At 42.2% G+C, this 17,936-nt stretch overlaps 1 protein-coding gene across 1 annotated transcript in view; it reads right to left on the bottom strand.

Moving 5' to 3' along the window:
• Positions 1 to 16,636: 16,636 nt before the first annotated feature.
• Positions 16,637 to 17,936, bottom strand: part of LOC141128036 (catenin alpha-2-like) — a 603,878-nt gene continuing 602,578 nt past the window's right edge. Inside the window, exon 7 of the mRNA XM_073615080.1 lies at positions 16,637 to 16,885. Within this exon, the coding sequence (XP_073471181.1) occupies positions 16,637 to 16,885 (249 nt within the window). The remainder of the gene's footprint in view (positions 16,886 to 17,936) is intronic.

Below are 17,936 nucleotides of genomic sequence, written 5' to 3'. Positions count from 1 at the left end.
CAGGTGTGGTGCACTTTCTGAAAGCACGCCAAAACTCCTGCATTCAGAAAGTGCAACAAACCCACAGGATTTAATAGAAGTCTATGGCTAATCGCAGCCCTATACTATTTTTTGGGGGTAGCGGGTACTTGTAAGTATAGTCATTCCCTTACCCTAGACTCCCCCTTTTTTTGCAAAAGTGAAAGTGTGTTTGTTTAGAATTATGTCACAACCTATTCTCTATAATTAATCCCTATTTCACTTTTAATATTCCATATCATGCTTAATTTCTCCAATAAAAATCCCTTCTCCCCTGCCCCCCTCCCCCTCCTATTTTTTGCAATTATCGACTCATCAAATATAAGCATATGCTGTTCGTGTGTGTATATATATGTACAGTATCTCACAAAAGTGAGTACACCCCTCACATTTTTATAAATATTTTATTCTATCTTTTCATGTGACAACACTGAAGAAATGACACTTTGCTACAATGTAAAGTAGTGAGTGTACAGCTTGTATAACAGTGTAAATTTGCTGTCCCCTCAAAATAACTCAACACACAGCCATTAATGTCTAAACCGCTGGCAACAAAAGTGAGTACACCCCTAAGTGAAAATGTCCAAATTGGGCCCCATTAGCCATTTTCCCTCCCCGGTGTCATGTGACTCGTTAATGTTACAAGGTCTCAGATGTGAATGGGGAGCAGGTGTGTTAAATTTGGTGTTATCGCTCTCACTCTCTCATACTGGCCACTGGAAGTCCAACATGGCACCTCATGGCAAAGAACTCTCTGAGGATCTAAAAAGAATTGTTGCTCTACATAAAGATGTCCTAGGCTATAAGAATATTGCCAAGACCCTGAAACTGAGCTGCAGCACGGAGGCCAAGACCATACAGCGGTTTACAAGGACAGGTTCCACTCAGAACAGGCCTCACCATGGTCGACCAAAGAAGTTAAGTGTATGTGCTCAGCATCATATCCAGAGGTTGTCTTTGGGAAATAGACGTATGAGTGCTGCCATCATTGCTGCTGAGGTTCAAGGGATAGGGGGTCAGCCTGTCAGTGCTCAGAACATACACCGCACACTGCATCAAATTGGTCTGCATGGCTGTTGTCCCAGAAGGAAGCCTCTTCTAAAGATGATGCACAAGAAAGCCTGCAAACAGTTTGCTGAAGACAAGCAGACTAAGGACATGGATTATTGGAACCATGTCCTGTGGTCTGATGAGACCAAGATAAACTTATTTGGTTCAGATGGTGTCAAGCGTGTGTGACAGCAACCAGGTGAGGAGTACAAAGACAAGTGTGTCTTGCCTATAGTCAAGCATGGTGGTGGGAGAGTCATGGTCTGGGGCTGCATGAGTGCTGCCAGCACTGGGGAGCTACAATTCATTGAGGGAACCATGAATGCCAACATGTACTGTGACATACTGAATAGAGCATGATCCCCTCGCTTTGGAGACAGGCCCGCAGGACAGTATTCCAACATGATAACGACCCCAAACACACCTCCGAGATGACCACTGCCTTGCTAAAGAAGCTGAGGGTAAAGGGGATGGACTGGCCAAGCATGTCTCCAGACCTAAACCCTATAGAGCATCTGTGGGGAATCCTCAAAACAGAAGGTGGAGGAATGCAAGGTCTCTAACATCCACCAGCTCTGTGATGTTGTCATGGAGGAGTGGAAGAAGACTCCAGTGGCAACCTGTGAAGCTCTGGTGAACTCCATGCCCAAGAGGGTTAAGGCAGTGCTGGAAAATAATGGTGGCCACACGAAATATTGACACTTTGGGCCCAATTTGGACATTTTCAATTAGGGGTGTACTCACTTTTGTTGCCATTGGTTTAGACATTAATGGCTGTGTGTTGAGTTATTTTGAGGGGACAACAAATTTACACATATTTACAAAAATGTGAGGGGTGTACTTACTTTTGTGAGATACTGTATATATACATGTATGTATGTATGTATTTTTCACACATACAGCTATTTTGACGCCATTGCCTATCTAATCTAACCGATTAGAAGTTATAATACAATATATATAAATGTATTGTCTTTTACCACCCTTTTTACCTTCCCTCTCCCTCCCGCCACCAAACATCCCCCTCCCCTATCCAACAATGAATTATTAATTTTTCATTTTAAATTCAAGATTGATCAATTAATTGATCATTTATTTAATAATTGATTGACTAATTTACATTAATCTTTAATTTTTAATTAGTTTTATACTCCTATTTCTAATTAATGTACTGTTTTAATACATTTTGTTTTAAAATTATTTTAACATTTTTAAAAGGTTAATTAATTATTTGTTATGCTCTGTATTAGTATTTACATGTATTCATAATAATGCTGCTACATGCATAAGTCTTTTTGTGTACGTACTGGTATATTATGCTCCCCCCCCCCCCCCTTAATTACTGCTTATAGTGTAAAAAATGGCTCTTCCTTAGCCAGTAATTTCCCCTTTGTTCATTGTCTGATGTTGTTCCCCTCTCTCTGTAACCCTGGAAATCAGGAGCGACGAGTAGTTTGTCACTTCTGCCTTCCGGTTCTGCCGATTGGTGTACCTGGCCACCAGCGGTCAGGAAAGCAGCCGATCAGACCGATCTCTGTCTAATTGGCTGCCTGGGGGCCAGAGTAGAAATTTGGGGTCATGCTGATGTTGTTCATCCCTTGTAATAGCAATAAAGTTAGTACAAAAAAGTGTAAACAAAAAATTAAAAAATTGTGTATAAAATAAAGAAAAAATCTTTTTTAAAGTGATGCGTCCTATCGCGCTTACGCGCAAATGCGAACGCATACGTTACTCCTACATGCATATGTAAACAGTGATCGCACATCAGAACGAGAGCAATAATTAATAACCAGACTTCCTGTGCAACTGTAACTGGTAAACTGTAAAGGCGTTTAAAGCACCGTAGTTTGTGGCCATTCCACGGGCAGACGCAATTTTAAAGCGTGACATGTTAGGCATCTATTTCCTTGGCGTGACATCATCTTTCACATTATACAAAAAAAATTGGGCTAACTTTAATGTTTTGTTTTTTATTAATTCATGAATGTATTTTTTTAGAATTACAGTGGGGACGGAAAGTATTCAGACCCCCTTAAATGTTTCACTCTTTGTTATATTGCAGCCATTTGCTAAAATCACACAGCGCCCCATATTGACAGAAAAACACAGAATTGTTCACATTTTTGCAGATTTATTAAAAAAGAAAAACTGAAATATCACATGGTCTTAAGTATTCAGACCCTTTGCTCAGTGTTTAGTAGAAGCACCCTTTTGATCTAATACAGCCATGAGTCTTTTTGGGAAAGATGCAACAAGTTTTTCACACCTGGATTTGGGGATCCTCTGCCATTCCTCCTTGCAGATCCTCTCCAGTTCTGTCAGGTTGGATGGTAAACGTTGGTGGACAACCATTTTTTGGTCTCTCCAGAGATGCTCAATTGGGTTTAAGTCAGGGCTCTGGCTGGGCCATTCAAGAACAGTCACGGAGTTGTTGTGAAGCCACTCCTTTGTTATTTTAGCTGTGTGCTTAGGGTCATTGTCTTGTTGGAAGGTAAACCTTCCTGAGCACTCTGGAGAAGGTTTTCGTCCAGGATATTCCTGTACTTGGCCGCATTCATCTTTCCCTCGATTGCAACCAGTCGTCCTGCTCCTGCAGCTGAAAAACACCCCCACAGCATGATGCTGCCACCACCATGCTTCACTGTTGGGACTGTATTGGACAGGTGATGAGCAGTGCCTGATTTTCTCCACACATACCGCTTAGAATTAAGGCCAAAAAGTTCTATCTTGGTCTCATCAGACCAGAGAATCTTATTTCTCACCATCTTGGAGTCCTTCAGGTGTTTTTTAGCAAACTCCATGCGGGCATTTATGTTTCTTATGCACTGAGGAGAGGCTTCCGTCGGGCCACTCTGCCATAAAGCCCTGACTGGTGGAGGGCTGCAGTGATGGTTGACTTTCTACAACTTTCTCCCATCTCCCGACTGCATCTCTGGAGCTCAGCCACAGTGATCTTTGGGTTCTTCTTTACCTCTCTCACCAAGGCTCTTCTCCCCCGATAGCTCAGTTTGGCCGGACGGCCAGTTCTAGGAAGGGTTCTGGTCGTCCCAAATATCTTCCATTTAAGGACTATGGAGGCCACTGTGCTCTTAGGAACCTTAAGTGCACAGAACTTTTTTGTAACCTTGGCCAGATCTGTGTCTTGCCACAATTCTGTCTCTGAGCTCTTCAGGCAGTGCCTTTGACCTCATGATTCTCATTTGCTCTGACATGCACTGTGAGCTGTAAGGTCTTATGTAGACAGGTGTGTGGCTTTCCTAATCAAGTCCAATCAGTATAATCAAACACAGCTGGACTCAAATGAAGGTGTAGAACCATCTCAAGGATGATCAGAAGGAATGGACAGCACCTGAGTTAAATATGTGTCACAGCAAAGGGTCTGAAGATATCTATCTATCTATCTATCTATCTATCTATCTATGTATTTTTTCACACATACAACTATTTTGACTCCATTGTCTATCTACTTTAACCGATTATAAGTTATAAAACAATATATATATAAATTTATTATCTTTTTCCTCCCTTTTTACCTTCCCTCTCCCTCCCACCACCAAACATCCCCCTCCCCTATCCAACAATTAATTATACATTTTTCATTTTAAATTCAAGATTGATCAATTAATTGATCATTTATTTAATAATTAATTGACTAATTTATATAAATATTTATTTAATTTTTAATTAACTTTATACTTCTATTTCTAATTAATGTACTGTTTTTAACACATTTTGTTTTAATTAATATTTATTTATTTATTTATAACATTTTTGATTTTAATTATTTGTTATGCTCTGTATTAATATTTACATGTATTCATAATAATGCTGCTACATGCATAAATCTTTTTGTGTATGTATATTATGTCCCCCCACCTTCTCTTAATTACTGCTCATAGTGTAAAAATTGACTCTACCATAGCCAGTAATTTCCCCTTTGTTCATTGTTCATTGTCCGGTTACTATTGCCATCATCTTATGATATTCAACCTCTATTATATAGTGCTAGCGATTGAGCAACATATTGCCTCAGTATGTTAGGCTTTTTGAGCTATACTGTCCCCTCCCCTTCCCTTTATTTTCCCCACCCCCCCCCTTCACTTATATAGCAGCTCCTCAGTCCCACTAGCTAGCTTGAAAAAGAAGTGCGGCTGCCGTGTCATTCGCAGTGCGCACGCTCAAGAAACGCGTCGCCGTTCCAGTGAAGCCTGTTTTCAACTGTGCTCCAAGTCTCGCTTTGAAGTGTCTTCACCGCAGCTGGCCTCGCTCACGAACAGTGGTACCTCAGCAAGCTCAGCGCTTATCCTTCTTGTCGGATTGGACTGTCAACTGATGTCACCACCCCTGTTGGGATCTTTTACGTGCCTGAATTTAACTTAAAAAAATGTGAGTTGCTTGTAATAAATTTACATTAAAATTGTGTTATACATCTGCACCTACAGGCGCCTCTCTCCTTGTCTTTCCAATGTTTTTGGAACACGGTTCTCTGTTCCTATGTGACGGCAGCCCTGTGTGTTGGATTTCTCATCATCCCCCCTTATGGTCATTGGACTTTTAATACTGCTTATGACCATGGACTACAGTCATTGTTTTCACCCTTTGACCCTGATTATTGTACTGAACTAATGTTCATGACACATTACATTATGGGATTGGTTGGTCTAGTTCTCTGCACCTTCCCTTGTATTACTAGACTATTATGCCCAGTGTATTGCTTTACACTGACCTGAAGATCTCTATCCTGCTGCAGGCACCACTCTGGAGACAACTAGCCGGGATTAGAGGTGGAGTACAGTTGGTATCACTCCGCATGGGACAAGAGCCAGGACTACAGAGGAGACATACACTTATGCGGGACATGTTCCCTACTACAGATATAACTTTACAAGTAGTCCCTCTGCATTGTACTCTGATGCTCTGGAATGGTGGGCCCAGACCACAATCTACCAGTCACCAGGCCATGATCTACTGGTTGCTAACCCCCGCTGTAGTAGGTGGAGCTGCTGGGTCCCTCCCACACCTCTGCACCCTGCACAGACTATGGGGTTGATTTTAAAAAATAAAAAATAGATAGAATCACGCTAAATACCGTACTTATAATAAAAATAATGAGAAGTTAATGTCCATAGGTGAATCCGCACATATTGTGACAATAGATAAAAACTTCTTAGTGTCATGTTCATCAAATCCAAACCCCTCCTTGACTGGGAAAATGACCTACAAACACAATTCACAGACGACCAATGGCAAACAGCAATCACATCTATTTACAAAGCAACAAACTGCACCTCCCTATGGGAACTCACACAAAAAACCTTAATGAGATGGTACCTAACTCCGATCAGACTGGCCAAATTCCACAAACACACCCCACAGGAATGCTGGAGAAACTGTGGCCACTCAGGCACACTCCTCCACATTCTTTGGTCATGCCCACATGTAACACAACTATGGAAAAATGTGGAAACCATGCTCCGTGAAATACTCCATTGCTCAATAACAATTACCCCACAGCTAGCCATTCTTAATCTAAACATAGACGATTTTCCACCATACCAGAGATCAATGATCACACATGTTCTCCAAACTCTTGATCACTAGAAACTGGAAATCAGACTACATCCCTACCCTCACTGAAGTAACCAACTTAGTACAAACTCATTTCACGTATGAAACCCTCCTGTCACGCAGCATACAATCTCACACAAAGACGCTGGTCTGTTGGAATCCATGGATTCTCTGGTACAAAACTAAAATGATGTAAGAACTGAATGTCCTGCTCCACATCTAAACATCCACTTGAGGCTCTCTTTCCCCCTCCTTATCCCTTTCTGCTCCTTTTTCCTTGTACCCCTTCCCTTCCCTCCCCTCCCTACCCTACCCCTCCTCCTACCATACCAGGTTAACTGTTCTGACTTATGTTTTATACACACTTTGTTAACAATTTATTTCTTCTTTAGGAACGTTGTTCATATGCTCTCTAATCAGATCACACTTGCAATAACCAATCTGTATGCTTATACTTGCATGTTTTCGTTCCTCACTGTGACCACGTAACCTGTAATTTGTAAAACCCAATAAAAATCTATTGGAAAAAAAAAAACTTCTTAGTGTCCATGTCCACCATCCATCACCTTGTGCCTCCACCAAAAGCTGGAAAAACTGCTTACCAGCTCCTGTAGACCCCTTATTATAAGGGGTTCAATCTGCGCCTGTGGCTTCTAACCCAACCCAGGCCTTTCTCCACATTGCAGGGTTCATCCGCATTTAAAGTTTCACTCGGTGGATTGAATATGAAGTTTCACCACAAAGGACAAAAAAGCTCCATATAGTGTAAAATCCTTGGTATGTCTATTAAGGTAATAAAATAGTGCACTTACAACAATGCGTTGATAAAAATGCCTTAAGTTTGGTATGTCGGTCGGTACTCGGTACACAACGTGTTTCTGGTTTTGGTTGCCATTTAAACAAAATGTGAGATCATTTTAGCTTCACATGAGATTCTACACTACTTTATATGTTTTCCCCTCTCCAATCAACTTTTTAATCAAAAGTATGCTGTTCTTCTGAACAATGTCTGGCACAACCTATTTTGCATGCACTATACCCAGCATGTACAACATTTGCTGCCTTCATCCTTAACCACTTCCCGCCCGCCATATAGGGCTCCCAGCGTGGCGATTGGTGGTGCGATGTGTTTCTCTGACACACTGCATCTCTGATATTGGTAAAGGGCCTATGACATAGGCTCTTTACCATGTGATCAGCTGTGTCCAATCACCCAGGAAGCCAGGAAGTGTCATTTATCAGATTTTCCTCTATTCACACTGACAATCAGTGGCTCTCCTGACGGGGGGGTCTGTGCATTGATTATCAGTGCAGATCCACCAGGGATACCCACTAGTGCCCACCAGGGATGCCCACCTGTGCCCATTAGAGATGACAATCAGTGGCTTTGCTGACAGGGGGGGTCTGCGCATTGATTATCAGTGCAGACCCACCATGGGTACCCACTAGTCCCCACCAGGGATGCCCACCTGTGCCCATTAGAGATGATAATCAGTGCCCAGCAATAATGCCACTCCGTGCATCCTCATTAGTGCTGCCTATCAGTGCAATCTATCAGTGCAGCCCATCAGTGACCATCATTGCCTATCAGTGCCACCCATCAGTGCTCATTAGTGCAGCCTATCAGTGCCCATCAGTGACGCTTATAAGTGCCCATGAGTGCCAAATATCAGTGCCCATCATTGCCACCTATGAGTGCCCATTAGCGCCCCCTATCTGTATCAATCAGTGCTGCATATCAGTGCTCCTCAGTGCTGCATATTAGTGCCTCATCATCAGTGCCACCTCATCAGTGCTGCCTTATCAGTGCTCATCAGTGAAGGAGAAAACCTACTTATTTACAAAACTTTATAACAGAAACAAAGAAAAAAATATTTTTTCTAACTTTTCAGCCTCTTTTCTATTTGTTGAGCAACAAATAAAAAACCCAATGGTGATCAAATACCACCATAGGCGTGCCCACAGGGTGTGCCGGTGTGCCCAGGCACACCCTAATCATCCATATTCATCCCTGTGCTCTGTCTGTGTTTCACACCTTTTGTTAGTGCTGACTGCCTACAAAATGTCTGTCCTGTCCCTGTGTAACTCAGTCACGACCACTGGGGTTGGGTCCGGCCGGCAAAAACAGCTGTGCTGCGAGTGGGAGGTGATTGAGCAGGGAACTAAGACCACAGCCGCAGAGTAACCCAGCTGCATTTGCCGACGCAGCTTCTATAGTTCTGGCTGCAGGTCCCGCAGGCACTGGCGGAGTGATCTACATCTGCGCTCCGCCCCCCCTCCGGCCTCTCTCCCTTAGAAGCAGCAGACTAATGGAGCCTGGAGAGCGGCAGCCTGCTAGATCGAGGTGAGTGAGACAGCACTGAGCAGGGCACCTGGGCAGGCAATGGGCAAATGATGCACCATATATATATATATATATATATACTTTTTTGCTGACAAGCCAGGGTTCATATAGTTTTGAATTGTATTATATGTAATATAATATTACATATAATACAATTCAAAACTATATGAACCCTGGCTTGTCAGCAAAAAAGTGCGCATTTATATATATATATATATATATATATATATATATATATATATATATATATATATATATATTACATGGCTTTGGTATAAAAAAATAAATCCCAAGTGTATATTAACCAACTTCCCATTTGCCCACAGCCCCAATATATGGCGGACGGGAAGCAGTCCTAAATGTGGGTTAACGTACCTGTACGTCAGCCCATATTAGAGCAGTGGTGGTTGGTTAAATAAGGCCCACCTGGGTGACATCTGTTTTTTCACAGACTAAATGACCTCACTAATTGGATTCCATTTTTTGAACACGCCCCTTTCAATTAATGATTCAATTACATAGAATCAGCAGCATGCATGTCATGACTGTTGGGTCTGTTGGTTTTCTATTACTCTGCTACACCTACTAGTCCTGTAAATAATTTGCTATTTAAAAATATAATATATACCAAAAACAGTGATTGATCTGATTAGTGATGTAGGACTGCTAATATTTTGAACACAACTGTATGTCTGACTCCTTTTGTCCTGTTTTTTTTTTTCCATGATGAAGAATATGTATACAGAAAACTGTAATACGGATTTGTCATTGCCAAGGTTTCCATCTGTCATTCAAAAAGTTCAGTGTTTATAAGACACACTAGAGTATAAACACAAAACGTGACATAGAATATCTACAATGGAAGCACACACAGATACAAATAATGGCAGCAAAGCATGATGGGAAATTCCCAGGCAATTCAGTTGTAGTAGACATGGTCAGACCATTGAACAAGACATTTTTACATGGAATCCTGAATGTTTCATTTTTGCAACATTCATTTACAGATGAATTGAAACAATTTGATTTCCCAGTATCAGATACTCACAGGCATGATTTCAAGGCCTTTGTATTCTCTGCCAGAGAAATGGCATTGGGCACATACAACGACTGCATACTATGGAATTATCATTACAATTTTCCCATACAGGAAGTTTAAACACTAACGGTGTGTAAAATATCAGCACGTTAAACCTGAAATATGGTGTCAGAAAAAAATACTAAGCGTCTGTCACTTCCATTTTTATCATTGCATTCTGTTCCCCAGGGGACAAGGTATATGAAGTACTTTGTCCCATTTTCCTATGCGCTAAAGCAGGTTGTGAGAGTTTGGACAGGGCACCCCCTCCTCCCCCCATGGACTTCTGACATCGCAGCTTGCAAGGAGATGGCTGCCTTGAGAACCAGTGCTTTTCCTCCATCTCCAATCATTTTCCGGAAACCTTAGCTATCACTTAGACATAAAGACACCTAAATGTTTGACAGGTCCAGTGGCGTCGCTAGAGGGGGCGGGGGAGTGGGGTCCACACTCGGGTGCCACCTGCTAGAGGGGTGACACCATCCCAAGGGTGATGACAAAAATCCTGGCTCCCTTTGGCAGTTTTTTTTCTTCAGCTGGAACACACCTCCAGCACCACAGCCGTGCCTGGCATGTGTTCTCCTTCTCTCTGTCTCTCACCCCTGCCCAAGCCTGTCGCAATCTGCTCTCCACCCGGGTGGCGCGGCTGCACACTGTCCTCTCCTCTCCTGCTGCTGCCCGGGTGTTCTGTGTACCTAAGCCGCCTGAGCTGTTGGGGTAACGGGCGGGGGGGGGGGGGGGGGGTGTCAGCTTGCGATTGGGGGGGTCTGTACTAATAGAGGGGAGTATTTCTGGGGGTTGTACTAATGGAGAGGGGGTGGTTTGTTCTGGAGGGCTGTACTAATGGAGGAGTGTGGTATGCTCTGGGGGGTCTGTACTAATGGAGTGGGGGGGTAGTTTGTTCTGGGGGGTCTACACTAATAGAGTAATAGAGGGGGGTGATTTGTTCTGGGGGGGTCTGTACTAATGGAGGAGGGGGTGGTTTGTCCTGGGGGGTCTGTACTAATGGAGGGGGGGTGGTTTGTTCTGAGGGGCTGTACTAATGGAGGGGTGTGGTATGTTCTGGGGGTCCGTACTAATGGAGTGGGGGTAGTTTGTTCTGGGGGGGTCTGTACTAATAGAGGGGGGTGGTTTGTTCTGGGAGGGTCTACACTAATAGAAGGGGGTGGTTTGTTCTGGGGGTCTGTACTAATGGAGGGGGTGGTTTGTTCTGGCGGGTCTGTACTAATGGAGGAGGGGTGGTTTGTCCTGGGGGGATCTGTACTAATGGAGGGGGGTCTGTACTGAGGGGAGGGGTCTATACAGAGGAAGGGGGGTCTGTACTGATGGAGGGGGGTCTGTACTGAGGGGGAGGTCAATACTGGGGGGGTCTATACTGAGGGAGGGGGGTCTGTACTGAAGGGGGGGTCTATACTGAGGGAGGGGGTCTGTACTGATGGAGGGTGGTCTGTACTGAGGGGGAGGTCTGTACTGACGGGGAGGTCTGTACTGTGGGGGGTGGTCTATACTGATGGAGGGAGTTTATAATTAGTGAAGGGTCTGCACTGACAGAGGGGGGTCTATACTTAGTGGAAGGGGGTCTGTACTAAGGAGCAAATATATTTGGTGGAGGGGGTGACACCATGTTTTATTGCACCGGGTGACACCAACCCTAGTGAAGCCACTGGACAAGTCCTTTATTCATGATGCACATGACCAATCCTAACAGTACTCCAGTACTCATAGCTGAATGACAGCTCCCCAAGCTACATACAGTAAGGGGAGGGGATAATGATTATATCATTAACCAAATATGGCCATGACACTACTGTCCCTGCCCCTTTGGTAACAGGGCCAGAGATTACCAATGATGTCAGCAGTGGGACCAGTGGGTACAAGAACCTGCTGCTTTCTTAACAACCAGTGACAGTGGGATGCTGTCAAATACACTATATTGTCAAAAGTATTGGGACACCTGCCTTTACATGCACATGAACGTTAATGGCATCATAGTCTTAGTCTGTAGGGTTCAATATTGAGTTGGCCCACGCTTTGCATCTATAACAGCTTTAACTCTTCTGGGAAGGCTGTCCACGAGGTTTAGGAGTGTGTCTATGGGAATGTTTGACCATTCTTCCAGAAGCGCATTTGTGAGGTCAGGCACTGATGTTGGCCGAGAAGGTCTGGCTTGTTGTCTATGTTCTAATTTATCCCAAAGGTGTTTTATCGGGTTGAGGTCAGGGCTCTGTGCAGGCCATGCAAGTCCCACCACCCCAAACTCACTCATCCATGTCTTTATGGACCTTGCTTTGTGCACTGGTCCAAATCATTTGGTGGGGGGGAGGATTATGGTGTGGGGTTGTTTTTCTAGGAGTTGGGCTTGGCCCCTTAGTTCCAGTGAAGGGAACTCTTAATGTGTCAGCATACCAAGACATTTTGGATAATTTCATGCTCCCAACTTTGTGGGAACAGTTTGGGGAAAGCCCCTTCCTGTTCCAACATGACTGCATACCAGTGCACAAAGCAAGTTCCAAAAAGGCATGGATCGATCGATCTATCTATCTATCTATCTATCTATCTATCTATCTATCTATCTATCTATCTATCTATCTATCTATCTATCTATCTATCTATCTATCTATCTATCTATCTTTCCATCCAGTATCCTTCTATCTACAGATATTTAGTTCTGGAAAACATTAGGTTAACCTCTAAAATGAAGTATTTATGAAATAAGTACAGATGACATTTCCAGAGGTAGAATTAAGTGTTTAATTCAACAGTCCCCCACACACAGGCTAAAAATTCACAGAAAATCAAAACACAACAGATGCATCAGAGATAATAATTGGCACATATTTTCTTCAGAGGCTTAATAATATTAGCGCTCATCCTGGGTACAGATCAAGGTTGTTATAGAGGATCGGGAAGTATTTAAAGCTTTCGCTCTCATTTTCAGTCGGGATGTAAGAGAAAGTTAATGAAAACAGAAATTTAAAGAGGATTGCTACCCAAACTATCCCTAACTGCAGGGTTGGATGTCCATTGTTGGAGCCAATAACACACAACCTTTAGTGTTCAAGGCAGCACACCTCTGCTAGGATTACCAAAGTTTTATTTATTTTATTATTTTTTTATTGTTTTACTGTTCTTCAATTGGCTTTGAATAGTGTACCAATGTGTAAAAAGCTGATAAGAGATGACGACAGTTCTACTGATGATGGCATAAAAGCTTGGTTGCGAACTACATGGGAAAAGGGAAATTGCAAATGATCAGGGCTGTCTTAATGCAAAGGCACCTCTGAGCACTGCCCAGGGGCTCCAGGTGCATGGGGGCCCCATGATCTTGCATTACATCATACTTGCAAACTGTCCCAGATTTGCTGGGACAGTCATGCTTTCTACTAAGCTGTCCCAGGATGGCCATGTCCCGGCCAGCGTCCCATAAACTGTACTGTGTCCTCCTGATCCCAGTATTCTGCCCTCCTGACTCCCCCTGTACTGTGCCCTTTGTTTTGATTAGTCTTTGATTTAAGCCATGTTTTCTTATTGTTTAAAATCAATTTTATTATGTTTAATTCTATCAACTATTTATACTTTAATTCTTGCGAGTAGGTGCATTTCTTTGCCCAGGGGCCCATGATGCTATTAAGACGGCCCTGCAAACGATACAATGGAGAACTCCTGCATCTCCGTTAGGGAGCCATCCTCTCTTTGTCCTGATGACCACTGTCACTAGAACATTAAAAAAATGTGAGTTTCAACCAGTACAGGAATGGAGTGAAAATCTTTTGATGTGGATGTTTATTTAGACGACTGTCTACAAGGTTTCCCTCCCTTGGTAGGGGCTTTATCCCACTCCTTTTGTGCCAACATGACAACGCCAATAGAACTCTCCTAAATGGGAAATTCAGTGGGTGTTTACCATGTGGCACATGTTTAAGCATTTCTGAAATAGTAATCTGCATTTGCAACAACATAGTAGTCTTTTCCTTATGCACTTTCGAACAACAATACACATATAATGGCAACACAAAGAGGAGCAATAATGCAGGGCTTATGTACAGGAGTTTTCATGAGGCATCCAACCTTAAGCATTTGAATTGTTCTGAGATATTCTCCCAGGGTGCTTTTATAGACCCAGAGACCTTGTGGTCTTTCTCACGCTATCCAGAGCACTAGGTGTTTGGCTGGTGACCTTCCCTACACTGCAGACTCCTACTCCAAGGTGTGTGTCTGAAGCTTGACCTCATCTGGAACCTGACCCTGATTTTGTACCTGAACTTTCCCTAACAGAAAAGAGAACATTCTGTGTGACCCAGAAGTAAACATTATATATCGTATCTATACAGCATATCCCCTCTGTATCCAATATGGCCAACAAATTCTCAACAGAACTTTGTGTCCAATTAGCCACAGGCTGTCCCAAGATGGCCTCAGGAGTCCACAGCAGAGGACATATTAGTCTGATGCCAGGCTCCCCCTAGTGACAGTAGTAACAGTGATCACGCCACTTTGTTTTCTACCAACTGACTGATTCATCAATGGATCACCAATTCAGTTCCTGCCCTGCTGTCCAACAGAGCAGATAAACTCCTTGGGTTCTGTGGCAGCAACAGCTGATCACCTGCCTACATATTTGATATGGTGCTTGATGTCTCCTTCCACCTGTGCCTTTCTTAGGGTCTGCAGAAATTAGAAAGGAGTTGTGTCGATTGGGAAATGAAGCTTGATTCCAAGTGCTTCCAAGTGCATCAGGGCTGGATCTAGGGAATTGCTGGGGTGGGCTTTGCCCCCCCAGATTTCAGTGGTGCCCCCCCAGGATCAGTGACATTGGTATTAGGTAGAAGGCATAAAAAGAGGGCTGAGGGTCAGCGCGCAGCCTCTGTGGTGCCAAGTTGGCACCACACCAATGACTTCATTTCTTTCCTAAAATTTTAATGATTCCAGGCAAATCACGCTGCAGCCCTGCCTGGGACCACCCCAGTTAATTATTTTCACCCTTGTGTAGGGGTTGATTTACTAAAAGCAAATAATCTGTACATCTTGATAGGGAGATCACCCTTAGCTCACTGGACTTGGCAAAAACTCACTCTGCAAAGAATACCTTAATCACAGGAAGAAACAAACAAACAAAAATAACAGTTTTGGATGATGGAAGCCAACAGAGCTTTTCCCCATTCACTAAGCTAGGGGGAAATCCCTGCAAAGTGAAAAATCTCTTGCAAAGTGAGCAGCCTCCTTGCCTTTAAGAAACCAATACCTTAATCTCTATGATATAACCTAGACATGTGCACTACCGAAAAATTGTGTTAATTTTCGTTCCATTCGTTTTTTGTTTTCATAAATTCGGAAATTCCAAAATTTGGAAATTTGAAAATTCGGAATTCGTAAGTTCGTAAATTTTAAATTTCGGAAATTCGGAAATTAAGAAATTAAAAAATCTGAAAATTCGATAATCTGAAAATAAGAAAGGAAAATGCGAAAATTAGAAGGAACGAAAATCTGAAAATCCAAAAATTCGAAATAATAACTAACTAAGAATAACTAATTATTAAATTATAGGTATTGGAATTTCCTTTCAAATTTGGCGCTTAGTGAATGTAACAAATAAAAATTTATCTGAAGTTATGATTTATCCGAAATAACGAATGTCGCATCTAAACATATGGAACAGAACAAAATAATAATACATAATAATACACTTTTATTATTATTATTGTTATTTATTATTATTATTAATTCGTCCAATTCGTTATACGGCATTTGTTATTACGGATAATTCGTAACTTCGGATGAATTCATATTTGTTACATTCACTAACAGCCAAATTTGAAAGGAAATTTCAATACCTATAATTTAATAGTAATAGTTAAGTTATTATTAGTTATTATTTCAGATTTTCGTATTTCCATTCTTTTGAATTTTCAGATTTTCATTCTTATTTTCTGATTTTTGAATTTCGAATTTTCAAATTTCTGAATTTTCAAATTTCGAATTTCCAAATTTTCGAATTTCAAATTTTCGAATTTAGAAAGTTCCGAATTTTCAAATTTCCAAATTTCCGAATATTCAGAAAAATTAGAAAATTCGGATATTTCCAAATTTAATGAATTTGTCTAAATTTGTTAAGAAAAACAAAGTCGGAACTAAACGAATTGCACATGTCTAATATAACCTGTACATGGGTGGAATGCGTCAAAGTGAGGTGGTCCCATGCGGGGCTGTAGTGTGCTTTGTTTGGAATCAATAAAGTTTTAAGAAATAACTAATTTTATTGGACTGGTTCCTTCTGCGAACCTCTATGTCACCACTGTGTCCTGTACTTACGTAGCAGTTGGCAAGAGGAACCACAGAGTGATAGCTTATTGGACAGACCCAGAAGTCTAGAATAGCCAAGATATTCATAGCTCTTTAAGTAAGTAAAGATTTGTCTTGTCACCCACCGCCAGTGAGTTCTTTTTGCCTAAACATTTTCATCATATCGAGCGGCAGGGTTACTTTAGGTAATTCTTGATTGACTGAATTGATTTGTTAGCTTTTTCCATCACGTAACCGTCTACATAAGCTGCATTTTATTGATGTGTCCACAATATGAGTCATCCTGCTTCATCCAATGTACTAAAAAGATGAAGTTGACTTACATTGTTCATGTACTCGCTCAACAGGTCTTGAAGAGCTTGACGCACGGCGTTGCACTCGGCCACGATTCTCTCCCTCCTGTCGTCCCGTGTGCACGAGGAGTCTGCCATCAGAGCCGCCCCACTGATGATACTCTCCAGCCGCTCTTCTAGAGACGGGCGGAAGCGGGCCTCACTGAAGGTCATTGGGTCAAGAATGATCTTGTTCTGTAGGACCATTAAAGCAGAAAATAATTAAAACCAGACTTTCTTTACAAGAAAACTACTTTGCAGCAAACTAAATTTATGCATGCACTCCAGCTTTGACTGTGTGGCATTTCTCAGGAGACAACAGTGGAACATGCATGGCCAAGTCTGTTTTAGAAGCTCATTGACAGGGTGACAATGGATCATCGAGTATTATTTTTTTTCAATGAAAAAAACTGCTGAATTAAAAGTATTAAAAAGTCCTTTTGAAATCACATAAACCACTTTACCCTCTTCCTGACCAGGCTATTTTTTGCAATATGGCATTGTGTTGTTTAACTCTGGTCCGGCCTCACCTGGAGTATGCTGTCCAGCTCTGGGCACCAGTCCTCAGGAAGGATGTACTGGAAATGGAGCAAGTACAAAGAAGGGCAACAAAGCTAATAAAGGGTCTGGAGGATATTAGTTATGAAGAAAGGTTGTGAGCACTGAACTTATTCTCTCTGGAGAAGAGAAGCTTGAGAGGGGATATGATTTCAATTTATAAATACCGTACTGGTGATCCCACAATAGGGATAAAACTTTTTCGCGGAAGGGAGTTTAACAAGACATGTGGCCACTTATTAAAATTAGAAGAAAAAGGTTTTAACCTTAAACTACTTAGAGGGTTCTTTACTGTAAGAGCGGCAAGGATGTGGAATTCCCTTCCACAGGCGGTGGTCTCAGCGGGAAGCATCGATAGTTTAAAAAAACTATTAGATAAGCACCTGAACAACCGCAACATATAGGGATACACACACATAGGGTGGACTTGATGGACTTGATGTGTCTTTTTTCAACCTCACCTACTATGTAATTATGTAACTGACAATTGTGAGGTTGTGCGACAATCAGGGCTAAAAAAATAAGTTGTCACTGTATAAATGACACTGGCAGGGAAGGGGTTAACATCAGTGGAGATCAAAGGGTTAAGTGCGCTCCTAGGGAGTGCTTTTTTACTGTGGGGGGATGCTGTGACTGGAGGAAAACAGAGATCTGTGTTTCTGCTTTTTCCTACCTCACAGAATGGCAG

The sequence above is a fragment of the Aquarana catesbeiana genome, linkage group LG01 (genome assembly GCF_042186555.1).
Source record: "Aquarana catesbeiana isolate 2022-GZ linkage group LG01, ASM4218655v1, whole genome shotgun sequence".
Classification (NCBI taxonomy): domain Eukaryota; kingdom Metazoa; phylum Chordata; class Amphibia; order Anura; family Ranidae; genus Aquarana; species Aquarana catesbeiana.
This window is presented reverse-complemented; position numbering and strand designations above follow the sequence as displayed.